This window comes from Episyrphus balteatus, chromosome 2 (genome assembly GCF_945859705.1).
Source record: "Episyrphus balteatus chromosome 2, idEpiBalt1.1, whole genome shotgun sequence".
Taxonomy (NCBI): Eukaryota; Metazoa; Arthropoda; class Insecta; order Diptera; family Syrphidae; genus Episyrphus; species Episyrphus balteatus.
The window spans coordinates 88,915,654-88,943,638 of record NC_079135.1 but is presented as its reverse complement, the minus strand read 5'-3'; the positions used below and the strand labels follow the sequence as shown (position 1 = coordinate 88,943,638).

Sequence of the window (27,985 nt, the reverse complement as noted above, 5' to 3'; positions counted from 1 at the left end):
CCTATACATTATACATTATAGCAACCTAACTGCATGTAAGGAAACATACGGAATTTGAAATTTTGAGGCATTATTTTATTCTTGCTTCACAGTATAACAAAAATATCTGTATTTTTGGTATTTTACCATTTTTAGATTTATTATTTGCGATATGGATAGTTGTGCAACAGTACCTGTCGGCCACACACCTTTTCCGAAAAAAAAAAAAAAAAAAAAATAATTTTCTAAAAAAGCGGCTGTTACGATTTTGATAAAAAAATTCAGAGCCTTTGGTAAAAAACATAACTTTTTTCAAAAATCAATATTAACCTTTTTGATTTCAACCTTTTGCATTTACGTTCCCTTTAAAAAGTTCAAAACCAAAAATGATCTTTGAATTTAAAAAAAAAAATGGATTTTTTTCGAAGTCAATTTTTAGATTTTTCGAAATTTTGTTTGATTTTATTGAAACTTATTCCATGTTCAGAATATAAGACCTCTCAGGAAGCTCTAAAAAAAAATTGATTTGATTTTTGATTCCAAAAATTAACGGTACTTGCCATATGACCAAAATCGAAAAGATTGGTTTTCTTAAAAACGGTCCTAACGAAGTGTGTTAGGATTTCCACGTCCTACTTTTGAAATATAAAAAATATTTTTTGAGTTGTTATTAACGGTGCTTGCCATAGAACCGCTTTCTTAATTTCTGACTTTCTCGTAAGCTAAAAAACTGATTTCAACGAATTTTTTTTTGTAAAAAAAAACTTTATAGCTTCAATGGTAAAATTAGGAAAAATTTTCAAAAAATTTTTTATTGGATTTAAAAAAAAAAGTTTCAAAATTTTTTTGAAAAATCAATTTTTTGAAAACGGGTTGATAATTTTTTTAAAAATTTGTTTTTATGTGTCAAATTATTATTTCTTCAGAATAGCATACCTACTAAATTTTTTTTTTTAATTTTGGAATTTTTTTTATTTAAAAATACTAATTAAAAAAAAACGGTTCCTACAATTTTTTGAAAAAAAAAATCTTATTGTTTGTTGTACAAAAAAATTAAATGGCATTTTCAGTTTGAAGATTAAAACTATTACGATATTTTTGTTTTCAATGCTTTTTTGCATTTCTTATAAAATTAATAATAAAATAAAATTAAAATTTCTATTTTATTAATGCTATTAAAAAACTTTGACATTCTAAGCAACTTTCACCATAAGAGCAAGTAAGTGCGACCCAGTTGTGCATTTTTTTTGACAATTTTGGAATTTTGTTTTTTTTTTTTTGACAATTTTGGAATTTTTGTTTGAATACGTTTTGTTAAATATGAACGAATTTAATGTTTTTTCGATTTGTTTTTGCAATTAAAATAGACGTCCCTCGTGTCCTTAAAAAAAATGTATGTTTTTTTCACATTATTCAATTAGTTTGCGCCATAATTATTTCTTGCTTTTTAGTTAGCAAAAAAGTACTAAAATCAGAGTTATCCAAAAAATGAACTCCAACTCCAACCCTTTTCTCACTTTTCAGAAAATTTTCTTTAGATCTATCTCAAGCAAATCCCTACGTGTGACCCAGTTCAGAATTTTCCTTATATTTCTGAATATTAAATAAATATGATTTTATTTTTTTTTTCTTACATATCAACATTCTTACCTTGAAAGGCTTTTCAGGATACCAATGTCCTTGGAATTTGTCTTTTAATGCTTTTTCTAGCTCCTCACCAAATATGTTGACTCGTCGCCGTGGCAGTTTATTATACAGATACGATATAACAAAATTTAATGCGACCTGAATTTCTATATGCATTGTGATGGTGTGTGATAGCAGTGATGTGGTGGTGTTTTATTGTGATGTAATCCGTTGCAAACTTATTTAAATATATAAATACTTTAAACCGTCCGCCTTGTCTTTTATTTATTCTCCGCTTGTGTTCTTATTTTTTTTTGTCTTTAATTTATTATGTGTAACGTTGAAGTTCCCTTTTCTTGTTGTTGTAGTTCTTGCTTCTTGTTATTATTTTGTAGTAAAAAAAAATCGGGATCTACAATTTACACCACCTGGAAATAGAAAATAGAAAACAAAAATAATTAGTCAGGTGAAATAAAATTCAATCGATTGATTTGTTTGTATAGATATATTTGTGTGTATTGTGTAAATCGTAAATCTATTACAAAGTGATGGCATTCATACGTTTAACTTTCCGTGTAACCTTGACTCTAAAAACTAAATGCTAATTACTTGCCAAGAAATAAGATTAACAAGAGCCTCGTTAGCGTCGTCGTCGTTTGCGTCGTTGTCTTTGTATAGTTTTGTTCATTTTATTTGCTTTGCTATAATATGGTTGATTCTATAATAGCAACGAAGCCCTACACCATAACCAATGTGGTCTATGATTGGAAGCATGGTATGTGGTGTCTAACAAATTTTATGAATGTCACACCGAAATGGTGCAGCAAAACTCAAAACCCTACATTAAATAAATTGCTGCCAAAAAACCTTGAAAATGTGTTTGAATAAAAAACTCACATTAGCCAAAACATCTATCACTTTCAAATGCAATTTCTTTTGTTTTATGTATATATTTGTCCCTATATTAACAAAATAAGATAGATATAGTGTCTATAGTCTTACCATTAATATTAGACAATTCATATTAGTGCCAAAAAAATATTTAATTTATTTAACATTTGAAATAGGCTGTTAGTTATATAGTTTTTATTGCATTTTTAGATACCTACACAAAGGATTTCATAAAATGACGTTTTTTTCATAATTACCTTAGTCAACATTTAAGATAAGATAAACCATGTGCAAATTGATATAAACAATAAATTCAAGATTGAAAAATTAAATTGTCCAACTTAAGATGAGCAATGGACTATTAAATATGAGAAGAAATTGCGGATAGTAGATTTAAGGATTTTCATATTTTTAATTGCATGCAACCGATTCCTTGACAGCACGGTGCTGAAAAATTTAGCCTTCATTAAATGGTCAAACTGCTCATTTTGTAATCTTTTAGATACGACTACTGATGAATACTGTTAAACACATTCAATTTCTACCACAAAACTGTAATATTTATTCCTCAAAAATATTTATTAACTTTGAAAAATAATTTAATATGCTAAATAAATGATTTATTTAATATTTTTGTAGTAAGTATGTTTTTTAAAGTTTTTGACTCAATTTAAAGGACGAAAGAGTACATTTTTAAATCTTTAGAAAAGTAAAATAGACATAATATAATCAAAAATACCTACATACATGTATAGATTATTATTATTAACCCGCTGTCGGCACACGATGCGAATTTGGCAGGACATAAATGAAAGGTGTTCACAAAAAAGTGTCTTTTTAAGAGTGAAAATAACTTTCTTTGAAATTGTGAATACAATATTCGAAGTCCTCGGAAAATTCTACATCAATTTCATATATGATTCTCTATAAAATAGTGAGACAGAAAAAAGTTCTAGCGACATGAAAAAGTATACACCAAATTCGCAAAAAAGAGGTGTGCCTACAGAGGGTTAACATATAAATAATTAAATTTATACATTTTGAGAAATTCTTTGACTATAATAATTGAAGAATATACTCACACCAAGATTTGAATAACAATCCCAATATTATTGTTTTGTATAAAAATAAAAAAAAATAAACAACAAAATACCTTTCTTGACGTAGACGTATATAAGAAAAGAAAAATAAATACATTTATTTCATTTTAAATGATTTGCAATTCAAGGTAGGAGTTTGCGTTAATAAGATGGATATGCTTATAGCGAAACGGATAAACAAAATCCCTCTTTCAAATAAGTTTCATTTTAATTTAATTGCTAGAGATATACCTACATCAGACACAAAAACAAAAATATGTTTTTGATGGTACTTTTGACGGTTTTGTTTTAAATATAAACGATTTCTATATTTAGTTAAAAGTAAAAGTCAATTTTACTTGACTAAGAAGAATATAAGAAGAATATGCACTAAAACTATCAAGCTCAACGTGAACCTCATATATATGTACATATATTGCTGTACTCTATTTAGTTTTCGAGAATACTATTGGCCAATTGAAGTACAATAATAGTTTTCAAAATGATTCACGAAGAAAATTCGAAAAACTTGTTAAAGAAGTCAATTATTTATATACAAATAAATTTTACATACATTTTTTTTTCACTAATAGCACGAACATTAATTTTAAGAGCAAACAAAAAACTTTGATATGTAAATTGTGGCCTCTGATGCAAACCAATTTTCTTTTCCTTTATATTTTCTTTATATTTCAATATGTACACATAAATACTTCTTTATCGACACACGGCCATTATTCTTTCTTACCACTGTAAAAAAGAGTTTTTAACCTCTTTATAAAAGTGTTTAACATTTTTTATATTTTCATAGTTTTTTTTCAAAAGCGCGTACACAGTGGCAACATTGTACATTAATTGTACATCCGGGCAATTCCATGGTAACTCACGTTACATTCACAAAAATTTCCAACACATAAATAATTTGTTTTTTTTTTTAATTTTAATGTAAATTGATACGAAATTACTATCCATGAATGGAGCATAACTATTACTTTCATAATTAACTAAAAAAATTGTCTTTATTTTTAACATTTGCTTGGAAAAAATAAAAGTTTGATGGTAACTCACGTTACAAAAATCGGACACGAATTTTAAGAGTCCGACAGTATAAAGTTTTTATGTGAAATTAAGAATCTTAATTTGTTTTCAATGAAGATTCCATACATACAAAATTACAAGCTTTTAATATAAGTGACAAAACCAATCATTTTTTCAATATTTCGAGGAAAAATTTTAAAATATTTAGGTAACTCACGTTACATTATTTTGGTAACTCATGTTACCTGCGATTTGTGGTTCCAAAAGTAAAGAAAGGACGCATTTTCACTAATTTTATTTTTAATCGAATAGTGTGTAACGAAGCTTGCTTAAATGTTAACTTATTTTAGCACTCACGAGGGGATATTGTCATCGTCACTATTAGACTCATCATATTTTCAGTTTGCTTGTTTTTCCATCATTTTCATGTGAAATTCTTCTGTTGTTGGCAAGCTTATGCTATAAAAATGCTTTAAGATTATTAAACTCCCTGAATTTTATGTCTATCCATAAGGAAATACAACAAAGAATCTTTTCTTGCAACTTGCATAAAGAGTTGCCGTTTGTAAATAGTAATTTGCTAATAAAAAAAGTAAAAAAGACTGCATAATTTGTTCAAAATTCGTGTCCACTTTTTCATGGAATTACCCATCCATTGCTCGTTGCCATTTCTTTGCATTTTTTTTTTTTCTAAAATTATAACTTATCATATTTTTTCAGTTTTCACGCAATTCTTAGATTATTTATTTTTAATTTCATTTGTTTTTTAATAAAATTATTATAAAAAACACTAAAAAAGTAAAAAGAAGAAAACAAATAATTTAAAATAAAATAAGTTTTTTTTTCCAGATTTAGGTAACAAATTAAAGAAGTTTTTTATCCAAATTATTAAGATAACTTTAACTGAATTTCAGTTTCATTTTGAGTGCCGTACCCTTCTGAGTTTTAAAAAACTTGCTGAATTAGTTCTTTATTAAATTGTAACAACCAATTAAATGTGTTGCAAAAATTAATATAAAAAATATTTAAGTTTTATAATTTATTGTATAAAGAAACACAAAAATTTATCAGCCAGCCAGAACTTCTGTCTTATACATATGTAATACATATATTTCAAATTAAAGCATTCAAACCTGGCGTCTACAAATCTTACGCCTTAAATTACTATTTATGAAATTCTTATAGAGATAATTATATTTGGTTCATAAATTGGTCAGCAATAGATTTTAGCTGTATTAATTTTTCCATTGACAAACTATTACGTATACACCACAGTGACCTTCGAGTTTTGAGATTCACTTACAAAGTGAAAGCAAATAAATTACAAAATATTGTACTCAATTCTTTATATTCAATTTTATTTAGTATTTTGATTTACGTTACTTAGAAAATTGATTACTTTATTTGTATTTAAAAAACCAAAGTCATTTAAATTATAACTTCCTATTTGTGGAATTAGGTGGGATATTTATAGATTGAGTAAGAACTAGTTTGAAATATTACGCACATACAATATTTTACATACAGTATTTTACTATTATTTTCTATTTTTCCTTCTTAATTTGATGTGGTTCTAATATGGCATGTTTATGATTCTTAAAAAAAAAAAATGGATATATAAATTGAATCATAAGTTTTAAGAATGGAATGGAAATTGACTTCTTGATAATATAATATAATTTTGTTATAATTATTATAGAGAGTGCATCTTTAACAAAAGCACTGTTTGTAAAGCATTTTTTTTTTCATTTTAATTTTTGACATTATATTAGAAACAAAAAAAAAATTGAAATTCATTATTAAAAAAATTAAACAAAATTAACATGCGCAATTTAAACAATTTTGTCAAATACTCAAATACATAATATCGATTGTTTCTAAAGTTAAGATTTTTGGCTGCGGCTTAATTATAAAATTTGTAAGCATAGTAAAATGGTTAACGAAACCAATCTTACCACTGGAAACAATGCAATGTCAAATTATGCATTCGTAGGATTACCATGATAGAGAAGGTGAACAGAGTAGGTCAACAATTCTGTCTTTTAAACATATTTTTAGTACCAAAAATAATAACAAGTGGCGGTTACCAATTTTGGGAAACTTTTTGTTTTCTAACTTCATTCGGAGCGTTATTTTTTTTGAACAGCCTTTTCCACACTTATATAAGAAGCCGTATTAAGTAACCGTATTTTTTTTTCTAAATACATATGTAGAAAGTGGAGGCCTAAAGCGCTTTACTTTCAAAAAGCTTGGTCTAACATTTGTAGCTCTTATTATTGTACTAACGGTTGAATAAGTATTATTTGCACTAAATTCTTTTTTTTTCACTCATATTTGAGCTGAGATGCATTAATATCTTTTGAAAAATCGTTTATTTTAAGTTTATTGTTATGAAATTTTTAAAAAATGTTTAAATACCCTTCCGTTTGTAATAAATAAAAATAATTTTTTTAAAAATAAACTTTTTCGAGATTTAGTGCAATTACATATAAATTTGCAAAATTGAACATAAAGATAAAAATATCATAGTTATTTATTTACTTTACAGAAAAATTTTAATGATACAGGAAAAATATTTTTGTTTTATTTTATTTTATTAGGCGCAGATACGTACGACACAGTGCAGTTAGTAAACTTACATTTCCTCAAAAAAACTAAACAAAAAAACAGATGGAATGTCAGCGATTTATAAGGTAAAGCGTTTAATATTCACAATATAATAACTCTCTATTTCAATTCATTTAAATGCATATGCCATGTGCAAAAAAAAAATTAAAACTAGTGCAAGGGCTTCGCTATAGTAATTGCCATGCGAAGACGAATCGCATTAGCACCAATCACATATAGTAATACCTGCAACAGCCAGCATTAGACATGAGCTTGGACTTATTGCCTCATTTTGTTTTGTTTCTTTTTATTTATTTTTTTTTTACACATTTTTCAATGCATTATATTATTTTGTTCCTGTTTTGCACAATATGTCCATCAAAGAGCATGCACATTTTGCATATTTTAGCCTATGGTAGTCTCTGCTGTAATAAGCAAAACAGAATATACATATTGAAATGCAAAATAAAAATTTAATGAAGGGAATAATAATAAATACTTTTTTTTTTTTTGTTGTTGTTTACAAACGTTACCTTGCACTTGACCTTGAGAGGTGTTTTATTGTTTATTGCTTTTGTCTTATTAATCATATATCAACGTACGAAGACCGACAACGTCTGAAGTAGTATAATGACACGTTACGTTAAGGAATTCATATTTTTAATGAAGGCATTTTTAATTGTAAGTGACAGTGACATAATAAAAATCATGTAGGAGGGCAGGTATGTAGACAATTTGATTTCCTATATTATAAAACTTTACAGATTACTATCCATAAATCAGAGTAGGAACTACTCATCAGAATAAATGAAATAGTTTTTGTTATACGAAACATTGCATGACAGAAACCATAACCACCTTTATGAAGTAACCACACCATGAACCTTTTGTTTTTTGACTTCATTTTGTTCTTTAAAGAATTTAAGTAAAATCGGTTGGGCAGTTTCAGAGTCCATAACCATTTATTTCGATTTGTGAGAGTTACACGTTTAAAAGCTCAATACAGCTGCTAAAGTACCTACCTATATTCCAAAATTGATGGTTAGAAAATTTTTCAAAAGAAGGAGTGTTCGTGGTTGAGAAAAACAAAACAAAACAAAAAAGAGCTAAATTTTCCAGTACTTTTCAGACTACAACACATGATTATTGACAAACAACACACTAAAATGCTTTGAAAAAAAAAACGAACTATCCCTTTGCAAATGCAGCTTTTATTTTGGCAAACAAAGTTTGTTCTACTTTTCAACTCCAAACTGCATCAGATACATGTGTGTTGTTGTATAAATAGGTATATGTAGAATACAGATAAAGAAAAAAGAAGCAAAACCCCAAATGAAAAATGGCATAGTTTTCTTGGTACAATCGCAAAAAAGTTTTTCGTATAAACAACACTATGCACCTAAATAAGGAGTTAGCTATAGATACGAATATATACGTTTTAGAACGATAATCATACTTAGATATAGGAAACTATTACGCTAATGCTCACAAGAGCCAAAACGATGGCTTTTGCAATAATACTATATGTATACGAGTACAGGAGTACTTTTAACTTATGATGCTGGTACTTTGTACTTAAAGGGTTTATATAATTTGTTTGAAAAAAAAAGAAATAAAAATCGATCGAACTTTAAATAGATATCAGACATGAATTTAGACGATGTAATTTGTCTCAACTCAAGTGTTTATTGGGTATGGCTTTTTTTTTTGCACCACTAGTTAAAAAAAACAAGCAATTTATATTTATAGATATAAATAAAATTGATGCAATTCGCATTTAAAAGAAAAAAACTTAGAACAATCATTTTCTAAGCGATTTAATTATAAAATGTGCTTTAAAAGACAACAAATTTAAGATAAGATCGACACATTTTGGAAGTGAATTATGGAAGTTCATTTTTTTTTAATTTGTAGCATTTGAAACCTCTTTCCAAATGCTACAAATTAAGATTTTTTTTATGAGAGCTAAACAAAATGAATATGTAGTAGATCTATGTATATATCTCCAAATTTGGTACATGTTGCAAATATTCGATAACAGTTTTGAGAGTCAAACCGCGGGTCACTGGGGCGTATGCGTAACTTTGTTTTTATTTATTGAAACTTGCAAATCGTTTTATTCTTCAGGAATTTCTGAATTTCTCCGACGTATTGTCTTTTTGCTGACCATTCTCTGATACTTTAAATACTTCGATTCGCTGTCCGAAGTTTTATATGGGAAGTAGGATTTAGGGCCACGTTAAAATTTGTCAAAAAAATAAAGCTGCGACCGACACTGATAACTTCTCAATGGTGTTCCTGAAAACTTGATATCTGATGACGTTTGTTTTTTTTTTTTCAGAAAATTGACAGTTTATGATCTTTGAACATAAGTGATTTAATAAATTCAGTATTTCAGATATTTGAGTTTTAAACAATATAAAGTAACTAGCTGACCCGGCGGACTTCGTTCCGCCATTTCTTGTATTTATTTCTATTTTGGACTTTGTAATTAGTCATAATTTCCAATACAAAAAGGAAATCAAAACTTGAAAAGTTCATCCAATTAATTTAAAAATATTCACTTTTAAAATTAAAAAAAAAGTGGCCTTTGTTAAAAACGTTTTTTAAGTTTTTTAATTTACCATTGTGAAGCTTGTAGTGAATGTATTGTTATGTGTGATATATCAAATAAAAGGTAATATTATCAGGATGCTCAATAAAGATAAATCAAATTTTTGTAAGCTCCAGATCAAAAGATGTAAAGTGTTGAAAAATTAGAGTTTATTTTACCGTTATTTCAAATTTGTCATTACAAAATTAATTGAAACTTTGTACAAATATAGTCTTGCCCATTATCTATCTACACTGTAAATTTCATTCATTTATCCATTGAAGAAAAAAAGATAAAAATAAAAAACTGTTAAAAACGGCCAAAAAACTTGGGACAAAAAAAAATTGTTTTTCCCGTTATTCGGTCAAAAATCATTTTAAAAATTCAAAAGTTTGTACATGCAAGCGCATGATTATATTTCCTATATTTCCTATAAATTTGAGACTTTTAAAAATTCCAAAAAAATAAAAGACTACTCAAAAATGTCCCTAAAAATTAGGTTGTTTTTCAAAAAATTTTATTTCAAAATACAGGGCCTATGAAAAAAATCCGTTTCAGACCCCTAATTTTTTTTTTAAATATCTTTCTCATGGTGTAACTCAAATTTCTGTGCAAAATTTTGCGTACCTCTAATTAGTCTTTTGTCGAAGGTCTATGACTGCAAAAAAACCTTCACAACTTGGTTTTGAATTTTTTTGAATTTTTTCAATACCTTTTTTAACTATTGAATAAATTTGTCTATCATTTAAAAAAAAAGTCAACTCTTTACGACTTACCGTTTAGAAAATAGCCTCTTTTTTCAATGTCGTGTTACCCTTATTTACCCCACAAACTGCGAGAAACACAATAACTTCCCATTAAAAGTAAAAAAAAAACTTTACTATAAATCACAGTCTGCAATAGCAGACGTCACTGTTAATCACAGTCTGAGATAGCAGACGTCTCTATAAATAACAGCCGGAGATAGCAGGCGCCACTGTAACTACTTTGGACATCGGATTGCACCGTCACTTTTTGGATCCTTAGTCTTTTAAAAGAAGTACTTCGTGTTTTTACAGCTTGGTAGGTGCTAGGTACTCAAGAACAATTCGCTTTGTACTGACTTCATTTGCTCATTTTGCATGTTTATGTAGTTACCAGGAGTGAATTATATTTTCATAGAAAACAAAAATTACTACGTTTAATGTATGGAGTACCGTGTTGATAGTCGGCAATTGAAGATTGGAAATTTACGATTTATTGCTTTTAAAAAATCTTCTGCAAAGGATAAGTAACATATTTAATGGACATCCGCAAAACAGTATCAATTTATTTTATTTGATCTAGAATTACTCTCTTTTATTTTTGAATTTCGATAATAATAAAAACCGATGTGATATAATGTAGGTACATATATGAAAAGATACAAAAAACAATTCAAGGTTTTTTTTTAACTTATAGGAATAATACAAAAAGAAAAAACAAAATATTACTTTCTTTCATTCTTTTACATAAAATCTAAAATGTTATTTCTTTTTTATTCTTTTTGAAAATATATCGATTTCTTTTATGAGTCGCTGGAATAAAGTATTAAAATATACAAAACTGTAAATTGCTGTCGACAATTTAGATGTTTCTTTTTTAAGTTTCATTATATTCGTATGCAATATTATTAGAGGAGAAATCAATGTATAGGAATGTGAAGCAACTATGACATTCAATTTTGGATGTCATCCTTGAAATTGTGCCAAAATATTTCTACAAAAATAATCGTTCATACGATTCTTGTTTTGCAAAAATCTACATCATTGCTTATCTATGTTTTAGAATGACAAAAAGTATATAAACACAAGTGTGTAGGATGTAGGTAGAGATGAGTGTGTTTTTTTTTTTGTAAAATAAGGACATTTTTATTCAACAACAAACAAAATGTTGGAAAGGAGTAAAAAAAAAGTCAGACAGTTTATTCAGAATAAGGTTTTCTAAAGGTTTCGCTGTATTTATTTTCTAAGCAGACAAATAATTCAAATATTGGTGAATGGTTCTTAAAACATACTTTAAGACTGTTTTCTACTATCATATAAATACAACCTATAAAATGCTGATTGCTCTGAAACGAATTTCGAAATTTTTTTTTTCTTAGAACGGCTGATTTGGATACATCCATTGACGTTATAAGTAACTAATGTAGTTCGATGAAAAACAGATTGGCGAACTGTGAAGAATATTTTAGTACTAAGTGACGACATGAGTACAAATAACTTGTACTTCATGTATAATAGCAACTGTATTTAAAAAGTCGTAATGCAGTACCGAAACTGGTGCTTATTAATATAATTTCCATAAAGGTATTCCTTGAAAATATAGAATTAATTACTTGATTGCTTAGAAGCTGTTCTTTTCTTATTAACTTTTGAATTTGCTTTTAAAGTTCTGTATACTGTACAAAGTACTGTATACTGTAGCTCCAATTTCTTATAAACTACAAAAAAAAAGTAGTTTTCACCCTAAATGGTTCCAGATATATAAGTTTTAATTACAAAATCAGGTAAATGTATTAAATTTTTTTACTACTTCTGTAGAAATGTTATCAGTATAAAAACCAGTATTGTACTTATATCTTAAAGAAGTTCAAGGTAGTCTTACTACAATTTGTTTGTTTCAGAAAATAAAACTTGACAGCGAAAATGTGAAGGTATTTCCTATACTGAATTTTTCTTTAGTATTTAAAAATTATTTATAATTTAAAAATAAATAAACAAATATCAGAAATAATAAATATGTTATCGTACTAGAATAAATTCTACTTTGTATTGATTTGTCTCAAAAACTGTCAAAACATTTTAATTTTTTTTTTCGTTGTAAAATCTATTAATGATAAAAAAATAAATAAAAAAAAAAAACAATGAACCGACGAATGATAGAATATTTTTAATACATTTTTGTAAACATTTAAATGTCATTTGAAATGTTTAAAGATTTACGATGATTTGTGATATTTATAAAATTTTAATTGGATAGGAAAATATTTTTCTGTTGGTTCATCGAGTTGGAATTTTGTCAAAAAAAAAAAAATAAATAACATAAAAAAAAAATTTTACGTCAAAGAAAAAGTGATTGACATGTGAAAGGTGTTCATAGATGAGATTTCACTTTCAAAAGGAATGAATTTTTTCTATAACAGGTAACAACAGTATGGTAGAAATGTTCGTTTTTTATGATATTATTTCAGAGAAATTTGTCTCTTTTTGAAAACTGAAAAACCTTGTCTATTTTTATAAAACATACTTCAATTATATTTAGTAATAACGGTAAATAATAGTTAAAAAAAATATGTTAGAATATGTTGAAGTTTTAGTTTTTTTAAATTTATTTTTAAAATTGATAATGTAGATAAACTTCCTTTAAAAGAGTTAAAAGTCATTCTTCACTTTCATGATAAATCTTCAATGTATACTGATAAATTTATGTTCGTACATCAGCATTTTACTAATAGCTTTCTTTGAAATAATCTACACCTTAAATATCCTAAACATGTTTAACCTTTAGAATTGTTTATCTTCTACAAACAATATAAAAAAACAAAAAAAAAAAAAAAAACAAAAACACCCTAGTGATAATCAATCACTGTTGAATTTTCCTTACACACGAATACAGGAACTCTCATTTTTCTTATTGTTTCAACTTATTTTTTTTTCCACCCACATGACCTTTATCATTTTGTGTAAGTGAAAAATCACGCAGTACTCCCACACTCTAGTATATGTATATCGACCATTATAGAGAATACCATATCCACATGTTCTGTACATATTTATTTTCAACAACATGTAAATATATATATGTATATTTTTCATTTGTTAAAATGGTCCGTTGTGGCTTTAGACAGATACTTAACCATCCCCAATGTTTACTAGATGTATGCACACAGCAATACAAATAAAAAACAAAATTCAATACCCAAATGTCCGTTTGAATGTATCTAACCATGCAAATCAATTTTCCAATTAAATTGAATAAATAGTTGATTGCTCTTATTACGAGTTGAGTAGTTATGTTTATCACTGGACAGAGTTAACAAAAAAAAGAAAAAAACAATTTCTGTATGGAATAGTTTGATGCTGCAGTTCAGGTGGAAATAGTTATTATGTTAATTTAAAAAAAGGTACCTACGTCAGTTGGAAGCTTTTTGAAAATTGGATGTTCATGTTTTTAAATAATCGCTATGACAAACGGAATATAATTTCAAAGTGTTCATTACTGATCTTTCTGATATTCGAACCAGATCCGTCAAGGCAAACTGTTAATCGACAATTTACGAGTACCGATTTTTTAATGCAAAAGTGAACCAGTCAACACCACAGAAAAAACCGTAAGCTTGTGAAATAGTTCTAAGTGGAAAAACTTATGATATGAGGTAACTTTCTCGTTTTCACTTTGTTTTATTTTAACATATTTTATGTTTACGGGTGTCGTTTCCGTAAAATAATTTTATCTTTGCAAAGCTTCAACTTATATTTAAACAAAAATTTAACTGCTAATATTATTTTTATTAACGTTACAGGTTTTTAGATTTTGTACAAAAACTTTTTCTTGCAGAGTCCAACAAGTTTTTTTTTCCCTCCCGTGACACTAAAAATTAATTTTTGTATTTTATCTTAGTTCACAATTTTATATAAACCAGAAGGATTGAAATAAATTTGGAATAAATTCGTAGACATTCTATAATAACAAATTATACTTCGAAATCATTTTTTTTGTACATCCAGCCGTGACAGCAGAAAAGACTCTGCCCGTTTTTTTTTTTTAATAAATAAGTTGACCTTTTTTTCATCGCACATTTCAATTAATTCTTCTCTTGGTATTTAGAAAGTCCCTGTCAGCAAGAGTTCAACCCGTGACAATGTCTCTACTACCGATAATTTTGTAGATTTTAATTCCTGTACTTTTTCCCACTGTAGAGTATTTTGATAATAAACAAATTGTCGTATGGTTGCCACTTAATGTAGTTATACGACCAAACACCTAAAAAATTTATTAAACAAATGTTCCCAACATTTTTAAGCCTCTATCATTATATTTATTCGTGTCAACTAAATTTTCATTTTTTCATACAAAAAATCTATTAGTTAAAGGTAGTAGGTATAGTATTTTGCTCTAAAAAAAATGTCTTCAGGACTATAAGTATTACAAAAAGAAATATTTTTTTTTTTAAATGTAATGAAATTGAAGGTTATTTTTTGTTTAAAAATAAATGCATGTCCTATACCTAACTATAGTGACCATTTTTTCATTAACGAACAAGAGAAAAATTCTTTTGTACATATAAAACTATGTTTAAGCACAAGTCAGACTTATCTGGTACTAGCCTATGCCTAGTCGTAGTCTGGCTTTAAAAATAAAACCGATGTCAGTTGGTAACCAATACCTGCTACCAAATGGTGAACAGAACCTTTGCCAGCTGTTGATAAATGGTCGCTAGCGGATGCAATGGCATCAGAACCGAATCTCTCTGCGACTTCCTCAATTAACGGGCTGCTTAATGTGACTCGTGCTTAACAAGGAATCGAAAATGATTTAGGAATTCAATGCAAATAACTTTTTGGTGATCCATTAAGGCTGGTGGGGTTCTTCGACAAGTCTTTGAGAATGCATTTTTCAATGCAGTCACCCCCATAGTATTTGGTACCAAGAGTAACTTTTCTTGTTCTCAAAAACAATTTTTACGGGCGTTGCAAACTAGGGAAAGAAAAATTGGTATTGTTGAAAAGTTTTATCAGTTCTGTCTGTCAAATGTTTAATTCACTAAAATTGTACATAAGGAGGAAAGTTTATTAAAAAAATGATTATTATCTGCTGTCTCTTTAAATATTAGAGAGGACACAATAATACAAAAGGGGAAAGATTTTTTTAAAAAAACATCTTACCTATTAACGAACAAGCACATCATTTTCGAAAATTATATTGTATAATTTTTTCCCTTAAAAACATCTATCTTTCTGCTAAATTTTCGGTATTGGAACATTAATAAGGGGGCTTCAAATTGGTGTGAGTTAAGTAATTTAAGTTCTTCAAATAAGTTTTTGGTGCTAGAATTCTTAGACTGAGCATAATCGTGCCACTTGATTAATGAAATAATGTTGTATAACAAGCTACTTAATATTTTAATTTTCAAAATAACATCACACTTTATAGAATAATTCAAAATTAACAAAAAATTATTGAACTTTTTTCATCTTCACAAAATGCACTTAAATTGCATTTTGTGTTATAAATTCTTCAAAATTATCTATATCTATTAAAAATCTTGCTAGCGCAGCTGTAAATATTCCCATTTACTCGTGCCGACGACGATCACCTTCTCTATCATAGATATTATTTTAAAGCACTTTTCATTAAAATTAATTTGATCGTAAATTCTCCTTGGAAATTAAAAATATTTTCTCTCTTTTTTATATCCATTGTCAGATGTCTTGACTGACATTCTATTTTAATCAAAAAAAGACTCGACCAACAAAAAAAAAAACTAATGTGCAATATTTTATGGCCACAAAAGCAATTTATACGATAGTTTTTGGTTGAAAATTTTATTTGGCTCATATTAAAAAAAAAAAACAAAAAAAAACTATAAATGCCAAGTAAGAGTGAGATCAAAAACTAAATAATTTGCTCTTGTTGTTTTTGTATTAAAATATTTTTTGTTTTGGTTTTATACCAAAAAAAATAAAAAGTAAAAACAACAATTTGATTGCATCCTTGGTCAAAATGCCAAATAATTTTTAGATCTCTATTGAATTGATCAATTGGTTGATTAAACGGTACGACTACAGTCGAAAATAAAATGCATACCTACCTACACTTTTCTAAGTAAAAGTTATGAAATATAAATTAAAAATGATGAATTGTAGTCATTTTATAGTCCAGCGAATAAAATTATCATAAACAAAGCTGAGGCTAAATGGTGTTGAATATTGATAGTTCTGTTTTTTTTTTTTTAATCAAAAATAAATGAGAACTAATGTAGGTAGTTTTATTAACAAAAACAGTGGTGCCAAAAGAAGTTTTTTTTAATTTTGAATTAAAAATTTTATTGCTTCATCTGTTTCTTAAGATCGAAATCCTGTAGAAGGCTTAGTTATAGGTACATACTTAAAATGCAGCTGATATCCTAATAGCTCCAAAAAGGTATAGACAGTTAAAAGTTTTCAAACAACTCGAAACTTTTAAATCTTAGTCAAAAACTATGAAGTTTCTCTGTGGGAACTATTAAATCAGAGCCTAAACCATTTAATTTCTGTCGAACCTGTTAACTTTCAGCCAAAACTTGTCAATGTTAAAAGAAAATGTTTATCTAAGATGAAACTGGTTAACTTAAATAGATTTTCTGTTAAAATTAACATTGAGTTTGGTTAACCGAAATTCAAAATCATAAGTTCTTATTAAAAAAAAGGAAGAAAAGAAACTCGAGGTTAAAATGTATAAAAACGTACGAAGGCAACACTGTTCCTGACGCAGATACAAATAAAAAAAAAGAAAATGCATTTGATGCACCGCCACTATGCAATATTCAGCAAGTACCAACGTCGCCTAAATATCTAGATAGAATGTTCTTTCCCCTGCTGCTGAATAGATATTGTAGATAGATATTCGTAGTTGTAGACAAACAGTATCTAATGTAAAAAAAATTGGTGCATCGAGAAAGGAGCTGAGAGTGTGCTTTTGATAGGATAGATATAGGGAGAACGTGGGACGACGACAACAAGGTGAAGAATTTTCACATTTTACTTGACATCCCGTCTGAGAAGAAACATCGCTGATGGCGTGTCATTTTGTTTTACGAAATCGATTCTCGATTCGAATAAATAAATGGCACTATGTCAGTGAGTTGAAAAATGTAAAAATGTCACTAGTTCAAACTAGTAAAATACATAATATATCAAGAGATAAAAACAAAATAAAATAGTCAGTCAGTAATCTTTATAGTAGATGTAATTATATGGGGAAATACATATAAAAATACAAACATTAAATGCTGTGTTCAAGATTATCACATGTTTTCACATCGATTTAGCTACTTTTGGACACAATGATTTTGGCATCCACAAACATAGATAAAGTTTATTGGTTTTTTTTTGGTCGGTATCCTTTATGCTGTCGTAAACACAAAAATAACCAAGATTGGAGTTTAGTCTTAAACATCAATAAAAAGAAAATACATATGTATATGTTCAGTAAATTCTTTATATCTATATAAGAAGGTGTAATTGCCACATTTAAAAGGTATTTAAAAATGATTTCTGGCATATGGCCAACTTGGCTGGCTCTATCAACGACGTAATCGATTTGTGGAATTTTTCGAAACATCTGGGCGTGTTTTGTTTGATTAGCACGCGTTAAGTGAATTTTTGGTTATATTGAAGCTTCAATTTAAACCTTTGTCCGTTTCCGTTGTTAAATTAGTTTTTTAGGGTTTTTAAATCTGAAAAAGCTAATCGTGGTATTTTCAATCTACACAAAACAAATGCCCAACCAACTTCACAAAAATATGTCATTGGATAACACATCATAACCACGGTAAGATAGATATTTACCTGACCTATATGATAGAATCTTCATCTTAAAAAATCTAATTGCAGAAAATTTCAATTAGTATCTTCATCTTCCGAGAATATTTTTCTTTTTTTTTTTTTAAATTCTTTAAAAAATATGAACAAAAATACCTTCTGGAGTTATTTTGTAGAATTCTACCTACCAAGTAGCATAAAAAAATCATTTTGTGTATGACCTGGAGACAAAAACACTATCCAATTTCTGGGAATTCATTTATTTTTATAGGTAATTCATATGTAATTTTGACCCACATCAAAAAATATTTTGATTCAAATGTGACTAAAGCAACGTTAATGATAATGTCTTCTTCCATTTTTGGAATTAGCGATAAAGTTGAAAACAAAAACATAATAGTGGGGCAAATTACCACAAATTCCTGAAATTACTGAAATCATTATTACCAGTAAAGGACTTATCAATTTTTAACCAAAAAGAATTATAATCAGATTTTCCATCAACTCTTTTGATAGTGACTGCTATGACATGACAAAGTTTAAAAAGCAAATCCTTTTAAAAATCTTAACGCCCAAAAAAGGAGATTTGTGTTCAGAAATATATGAAATTTAGAGGTTTTCAAGGATTGACACAAAGTTATAATAAAAAACGGGGTTGAAGTTGCAAAAGATTAAAAGCTTTTCCTTTGAAAAATGATTCATATAATTGATTGTTCCAATTTTTCTTATAAAACTTAGGGTTTCAGAGATTTCAAAGTGTTTTTTTACGAAAGCTGAAAAAGAAAAATGAACAAAAAAGTAAAATAGTAGCTCTTGGTACCTAAAATTTTAGTACTACATAATTTTCGCAGCATTCTCTCCTATCAGGTAAGAAAATAAAAAGTTCCGCCAACTTCCGCCATTTTATTTTATGATTTATGGGCTAGTGGGTAAAAAATACTTGATACACATTTTCGCTTACGATATTTAATGTCTTCGAAATCTAAGCATCCCATATGCAAAAATTTTGACATTTATTAAATGGTCAACAACTGGTGTAATTGTTTAGTCAGTTATAAATTTGTTTTAACTATTTTGTTTGCGTCTTAACTGCGGATCACTGTGGCGTATGTGTAACATTTTATATTGAAATATCTTATTGGTTAATACAAATTGTAAAATATGGTAAATAAAATTTTTGTATGTATTTATTAATTACACTTTTTAAGAACGTTTTTCATTTAAAAATACGAACAAATAATTTTGATCACCTTTTAGGGTCAAATACCCCTATTCCGATGCGCCGAATTAACTTTAAAAGTTTTAGTGAGCAGACAATTTTGAAAACTATTTTTGCTTTTTTTTATTTTCAGTGTTCATTAAAAAATATCGCTTGAAATCAATTTTTTTAACCTTAAAATCATCCTCTGTAAATTTAGCCTTTTGTGAATCAGAACAATTTTGTTTTCTGCCAACGAAATGCTCAGGAGTCAGAACAAAAAAATAAGCTATCAAAAACATTAAAAATATGTTTTTTTTATTTCTTACAATACTTTATTTGAACAAATTTTAAGAGGATTTTCGAATTTGGCTTTCAAGTTAGACTAAATCTCGAAAAGTATCAAACTATTTAGTTTCGAACTGTCTGTCGTCCCAAAAAGGTCATATCTCTTCATAGATTTGTTTTCTTTGTCAACAACAAAAATTAAAACTTTGAGAACTCAAACATTTTTAAAATTTTTTTTTTTGATTTGTTATTATTACAACAAAAATTATAATTTCCTTTCAAAAAAATGTTTAGAAATGTTTTGACTCTTGGGAGTTAAACTTAAACTTAAAAAGTTATTCTTATATTTCTTGTTTATTTATTCGATACTCAGGTTCTGGTTCATTTCTTATTCTTCGTACTGGTCACTAAATTATTACTCAAAATATAGCCCGAAATATGCTTGAAAAAAAATATGAAAACAACCTTAACTTAAATTATACCTTGAAAACGAGGTCAAAAGGTGTACGTACACGCAGAAAAATGATGGGTTAAAAACAACGTAAAGCTCATGTAAAATTAACAGAAAAGATTGTTAATATAGCACCTGCAAACTAACCCCGGTTAAAATTACACGAGTCGACTCGGTAATTTAAAATAGTTTAATCTTACCCACTTTCTCGGTTAAATTTTACAAAAATCTCAAATTTTAACCGAGTTTCTTGATCAATATAAACTAAACAAGTTGATCTGTTAAAATAACCTTCTAAAATGCTAAACAGTTTAACTTAACCGAGCTGACTACTTTGATTTTAGCAACGATAGCTACGAAGTTTTTAACCAAGACTACGTCATTTTTAACACATTTTTTTAACCCACCTAAAAAAACTTCTCGGTAGGTCCATTATTTTTCTGCATGTATGCAAAGAAAAGAAAGTAAGATTGGTTTCAGTGTCAATTTGAATTTTGGTTGTAAACAAGTTTAGGTTATTGATTTACCGCATTGAATTGAAAATAACCTGCGCTCTGCAGGAATACCGTGGAGAATAGTAAAAAAAGGAAATCAATTTTCCAAAAAAAAACGGCAACCACAGTTTTATTAGTTTAGTAGGACAGTTATAGGACTGCATAAAAAGTGTACCTGGAATCTTTTTTCTTCTGATCTCTTCTTGCTACCTTCTGCTGGTTTGAAAGAGCTTGAGTAAAAGATGAAGTGCATATAGTATCCAAGTGTAACACTATTATGGTTAGGTATCAGTAGACTATATTATTTATTATATAACTTTAATATGTAGATATAAGACGTTATTAACTATTAATTATTTGGTCTTATGTAACATATTTGATATACAGGATTTCACACAAATGTATAATTATCTGATTAATAAACCTTTTATGTTGCAGTATAGAAACCAATTATTAATATTATACCTATACCACATAATTACGAATTTGTATTACCTATTACATACCTTTATCTAGATATTATAATACATTATAATATAATTTATGAAACGAGCAATATAATTAGACCATATGTGAAGAATATTCTTCTTCCTTAACCCCATACTCCTGCCAATTAGATACCCCCTTTATCTTGTCAAAAAAAAGGTAAATAATGTAAGTAAAGTACTTAAACGCATTAGACATTAGATCTATACAAGTATTGTTATAATAACAAAAGCAAAGCGAAAAAAAAGAAACCCATAAGTGCGTAGAATGACAACTTTTAGAAAAACAACATTAAACCTGAGCCAATTATCTCTATGCATGTGGATTTACTGACAATACTCGTATATACATATCTAACACCCCTTCTTTTTTTTTTTTGTAAGTGCTCCACAATTGTCCTCGTCAGGATACAATAATTATACAGATACACATATACAACAAAAAATAAAAATATAAAATGTACACCAGGTAAAAGCAGGCAACAGCAGCCATAAATAAATGCTATAAATATTTCTATAACAATGACGCTGACAGCAAATACGCATATGCATGTAGGAGTATATACATGCTGATAATGATGATGTAGACAAGCTTTGATATGATGGAAAAACTCTATACATTCATTGTAAAAAAAAAAATGGGGATGAATTATGAGAAAAAAAAAATAAATCAAACGAGGTCATTGTTTACTCCCACCATTTAACTTAGTTTTCCCATTATTGTATCAAAAATTTATCAAAAAGACAGACTCATTTTGGTTTTGGTTTTATATGTGATTTAGAAAAAAAAAGTTCCTTTTTTTATTTATTTTTATATACGTACTCGTATACCGGTACTTGTAGTATTGTATGCGAAGAAAAGAAAAAAATCAATAAAATCTGGGACATTTCGGGTGGTGCTTTTTTTTTGTTATGAACAGAAGTGCGAATACAAAAATATATACAAACAAGAATATTTGCCATGTAACCAAACAGTGGGGTCTTAAGGAAAATTCATAAATAAAAAATGCAAAAAAAATCCAAACAATTTCTTCTGAAAGTGCTGTATGATGTTCAGAAGTGGTCATATATGCCTTTTTTTGCATAGCTAAAGCTAAGCAAAAAGCAGGCCCAACTAACACACCGGCTTCTGTACAATAAAATCCCGCAGATACTACTTTGTATAGAGCTTGCATTGAGCTTGCTTCAGAATTAAATTGCTTATAAAAGTTGGAACTTGTTTAACAACTTCTAATAAGTTGTTTTAATACTGTTAAAGAAACTTAACCGAAGAAATCTTGTTTTTGGATAAGCATTGGTTAATAAACTTAAAGAAGCTTTACAGAAGTTACCAAGCTTTGTATTTATATGATTTTTGGTTTTGATATTGAATAATCTAGCTCGGGCATTTTTTGGTTTTGACATTGAAGGTAAGAAATAATATACTTTTAAAATTATTATAAATGATTTCGTATTAAAAGATAAAATTCATGAAAAAAATATCAAATCAAAATTGAAAAAGAAAATTCTTTTTTTTTTATTTTTGTTTCAATAATTTCGATAAGAGTTGTATTAGATAGCTATACAAGCTCTTCCGAAACTATCAAATCAAATCTTAATGCTTCGGTAGAGCTTCAGTTAAGTTTCTAATAGACCTTAATTGTTATAAAGGGTCCAACTAGTATAACGTTCTCCTTTTTCCATGCCCAACTAACTTAATTTTAACAGAAGTTGAAATGTTGCTTCTGTTGTACCTTTATCGAAGCTGAAATGTTAGTTTGGGGGTTATGTATTTTACCAGTGCGTTTGAATGTATATTTATTTGTGGCTTTTTATCGTTGTATCGTTGGAAGCGTCTTGCCTGTCCGCTGGTTAATGGCTATATTTCGCTGCATCAAATTGAAAATGACGCCATCTATAGCCAAAAGCCATGAACTCTTTTTAATTATATTTAATGTGGATACAAAAATTATGAAAATACATTACAATGACATTATAACTCCAAAATGATTTAAATACAAAAATATGTTCATAAAGTAAAACTCCGAATGCACATCACACAACAATTTTAAATGAGAATTTATTTCCCCTTAAGCGTCTTTTCGACATAATTCGATGAGGTTTAATATGTGGACTTATTTTGTATTTACAATTATTTGGGAGCCACTGTACATTCAAAACAAAATGCTTTTTGACTTTTTTTCTCCAGAAGGCATCATATTCAATTTAATGTGACGTCAAGTAGTCTATAACCAGCGGGCATGCAAGACGCTTTTACTGATACCTAATTTGCCAAATGTTGAGGAGTAGTTTATAAATTATAATGGAACAGATGGACATTACTTATAAACAAAAATACTAGTGGAAAAAATAGCACTTTTTTGGACTTTGTCGAAGTAGGTTAAAAAAAGGATAAATAAATATATGTATAAGTAGATTAATGTTCCTATTCAGCTTTTTAATATTTACCACAGATACCAAACTTTTAGGTTTCAATCATGTGAGGGATCTTACAGCCTACCTTTTTAATATCTTTTGGTATTAGGAAGTTCTAGTAAAGTATTTAAAACCTTTTGTGAAAAAACCCTATTAAAAAATAAATAATTTTAAATGAAAAGGATTTCCCTTTAAAAAGAAGATTGAGGTTTTTTTTTCACCTCTTCAATGTCATTCCTAAACACATACAAAATAAGCCCTCATTCCTTTAAAAAAAAAATCAAAGTTTACTTACAAAAAAAGAGATAATCTTTCCCCCTTTAAAAGCTATATGCTTCACTGTTTTTTGTATGTCTCACACACCGCAATGATGTAAGGGCACACTTATATATTTCCCAAGGCCCCACAAACAAAAAAATAAATATCTTCAAAAAAAAACTAAAAAGAAAAAAATATTTTTGTAAAGGAACATACCTATAGTAGGATTATTCATACTTGGCTTTTTGAAGTAGTGCAGGGTTATTATAAGCCAGCATGAGTAAAGAATTTCCTTTCCACGAACAACGTTACTGAAATAAAATACCGCGCACAAAGCACTGCTTAGGGTAGGAATGAGTTAGTGGGGTTGTGGATGACCTTTTTATATATATTTTTTTGCTTTCTAAATTATTTATCTCCTGATGTGATACCATATCGTTGAAAATAATAGGGTGGTATGTGGTGGTTGAGAAGAAAGTAGGTAGGTATATCCTTCCTTCTACTACGTTTTGTTTTTTGAAAAAAATAATAAAAAAAAAAAAAAATATGTGAAGAAGTTCTCTCTTGATATGCTGATTTCTAAAAACAGACCTCTTTACCAAAAGGTAGGTCAGTAGAAGTATTATAAAGAGTACGCTGGTACGTACCTATATAGTGTAGAAGTAGTACTTGTACTATGCAGAGGTAATTTATAGCTTTAGTTTGTGTGTGCTTTTTTCTCAATAAAATTTAAATAGAATTCCATTGTAGTAGAGGAAAAGTTAGTTCTTTATTTTTTTTTTTTTTGTGGACGACGACGACGATGGGTATAAACCTCTCCCAGCTGGAGTGCTGGTTGTTTTCATGAATTTCCCGACAGGTTTGAATTGTTTCCTAGTTTCCTAGTTTTATTACCTACAGTCTTTTCTTTTTTTTTTTTCATTCAACACTTTATGGAATTTTATTTTTACATTTTTTTTTTTAGTTTGTTTTTTTTTTATTTAAAATGTTATGAGAGAAATCTAAGCCACTTTTGTAGAGTCCTATGGTCTCATGTTGGAAAGTCCTCTTACAAACTAAGTGGTTTGTCGATGTGGAAAATTTTTGACACACTTTTGCAACGTAGTTTGGTAAACTCTCTATATCACGTTGGGAATATTAAGTTTTAACACAATTCCCATACTATGTTGTTCATGACAGGGCCGGTCTTTTAAGTTTTTAAAGAGGATGTGGGTTCCTAAAAGATGTTAGAATTATTTTATATAGATAGATTTAAGGTGATATAACTATGAATGTATATTTGTGTATGTGTCTTAAAACTAAAACTAAGGTATAAGAATTCGAGAATTGTCGTCTCGTTACCAAAGTTTGTAGGTTTTGAGTGTAATCAAGTTAAAACAAATTCAATTGACGTTATTTTGTTGTCTGTTGAAATTTCGGTAAAATATTGACAGGGAAGAATAGACAGTTGCGTTTAGAGAAAATTATAATTTCAAAAGTTTGTTTGGGTGTTAAAACCTTGTTCACAGTTTAACAAAATTTAATTTCTGAGTTCTGATGGTCATTTCCCAATATTTTAGATATATAGAAAGGAACTTCAATTTTTCCAAATTCTTTGACTTAAAATTTAAGACGTTAGGCCGTTTTACATTGTTATATTTCAAAAAAGTGACGTTAAAAAAGTGATAAAATATGTTTGTTGGGATGATTTTGAGACATAAAAACGGCATGCCATAACAACTAACGTTAAAGATATAGGTAAGTGTTTTGGAACTCATTTTTTGGAAATATTTGCTTTATAATTATAACAATCTAATACAGGTTTTAATAATGACGTTTAAACAAAATAAAACAAATTGAAAAGCTCTGATTGGAAAAAAATTTAAATCCACTCTCTTTTTTTTGAGAAAAAAAAGCAAATGAAAAAATTAACTAAGCAACATCATCGTCGACACATCAGCAATTTCATCTGATCTGAATGTCAAAGACTCATTTAATTAATTAATTAATCTAATGCTGAATAGCAGGATAATAGATTCAAATCTTAGCGTTTTTTTCGACACGAGCGACTTTTCGACACGATCTGTTAGTAGAGACACACCTCAGGACGGAGTTCTATCTCCTTTTCCGTAGAATCTAGAATTTAACAAGCTGCAGAAGATCACAAAATGCCTGCCTATGCGCACGAAGACTTTGCAATTCTCGTCACATGAAAGTCTCGTTTTTCTTAAAGCATCTCCTACAGAATGCTTTTAACGCGCTTGATTGACTATTCGGCAAACGTCGACTGGTGATGCAGCACTTTAATATTTATTTGGATGTCGGACCACTGAATAGCTTATGAATAAGTCAATCTTTTCCACAAGCAATGAATAAGTTGACATACAAATCGCTACTTGTAAACTCAGGCAGGATGTAGAAGAACATTCCTACTTGTGTGGCTACAAGACAAATCGGTCCAGTTTTTAATAAAAAACGCTCTAAAAATCTTCTTTGAACAGATTGTAGCACACATTAGAGCACTTAAAAGTATAATAACAGACTAACTTGTCCGCAGCCACATCATTCCGGGAACGCTTGTTTTGGGGTATATTTAGATTAAAATTTTTTTTTTTTGTGATATTATGATAAATAATCGAGGCAACTATAATATAATCTCAAAACTATTTCGTTTTACTTTATGACATAAAAAATAAAAATAAATTAACGTCATAACGTCATTTCCGGGAACGCTCTTACAATATGAATAAATAATGTGTTCTTACATACGTAATTCTACATTTTTTGGATATTTTTAATCAGTATCCTATCAAAGCATGACTTTTATCAATATAAATTAAAAAAAAAGCAAAAATTTGTATGGCCTAAGTATTTCGGAAATGCATAAAAAGCAATTTGTTTGTAGAAATTGTTATCTAAATCGAGAAATAAAGATATATTTGATTTTGACCCATATAGTGCCCATAATCTCGTAAAGGCCCTAACTACACTTTTCTTACTTCCGAGTTATAGAGGGAAACACTAAATCTAATATCGCAATTTGCATATAAAAATGAAAAAAATCAAAAGTGCATTTTGAATTTTCTGACGTATTTGAAGACCTAGGCTAAAAAAATAAATGAGGATAAATCAGAGACCTAACTCAAAGTATGCAAAAAAATCAAAATCGAAATTTTTGTAGTTAGGGCCTTTACGAGATTTTGGGCAGTATAGGAGAAAGGCAAAGAACAGGGCGTCAAAACGTAAAAAGTTTAGTGACTTTGTCCAATTTTTCAGAACCTCCCAAACCACGTACAGTTTCCTAAATACAGTCCTATTTGTATCGTGTTATATGAATGCATGAGGCCTTAGGTTAAAAGCCTGATATATCCACATTAAGTGTGGCCTGGTGCTCGTTTTTGATTACCTTGATTAACTATGCAAAGAAATTTGAGTTTCTGCCATAATTGGTACAGAAGTTAAGAAGTGGAAGTGAAAATGATATGAATTGCAATTGAGTGTACGTGATGAAGAGTCTTGAAGGGTATTAAAATGTCATAGTTAATGGACATAAAAACTGGAAACTATCGAGGTTTTTAATTCAAAAGTTTTTAGTTATTTTATACATATTTATTATTAATCATGAACAAAGAAATACTGAAAATCCTTTTATTAAGAATACAAAATTCGTAAACAACTCACAAGTTTTTTTTTGTTTTAGTTTGTTTCCAAAATTTTAACACGTATTTCATACATTCGTGTTCAATAAACACACCAAACACGCACATAAACACATGTATAAGTATGTTCTATAAATATGCCTTCATTTTTCCTAAACATTAACAAGCTAGCACGAAAGGCATACCTACCTATCACCCTTTCAAAAGATGTTCCCATTTTCGCAATGAATTATTATAATTGTGACTTTGACATTTCAGAAGTAAACAAAAGCCATAAGTTTCTCATGTGAAATGAAACCATACATTACAACACATTTCTATTTAATAACGCGGAATAACTGTCACGATGACATAAGATACCATTTGCAAAAAAAAAATAAAATGATAGCATCTTCCGAAAAG

At 28.3% G+C, this 27,985-nt stretch overlaps 1 protein-coding gene across 2 annotated transcripts in view; it reads right to left on the bottom strand.

The window, feature by feature from the left end:
- The window catches only part of LOC129912307 (protein Tob1), a 120,980-nt gene that overhangs the window by 3,290 nt on the left and 89,705 nt on the right, over window positions 1-27,985 (bottom strand). For both annotated transcript variants that reach the window (XM_055990518.1, XM_055990519.1), the window contains one exon: window positions 1,630-2,033. In XM_055990518.1, coding sequence (XP_055846493.1) covers window positions 1,630-1,782 — 153 coding nt within the window. In that variant the 5' untranslated portion in view covers window positions 1,783-2,033. The remainder of the gene's footprint in view (window positions 1-1,629; window positions 2,034-27,985) is intronic.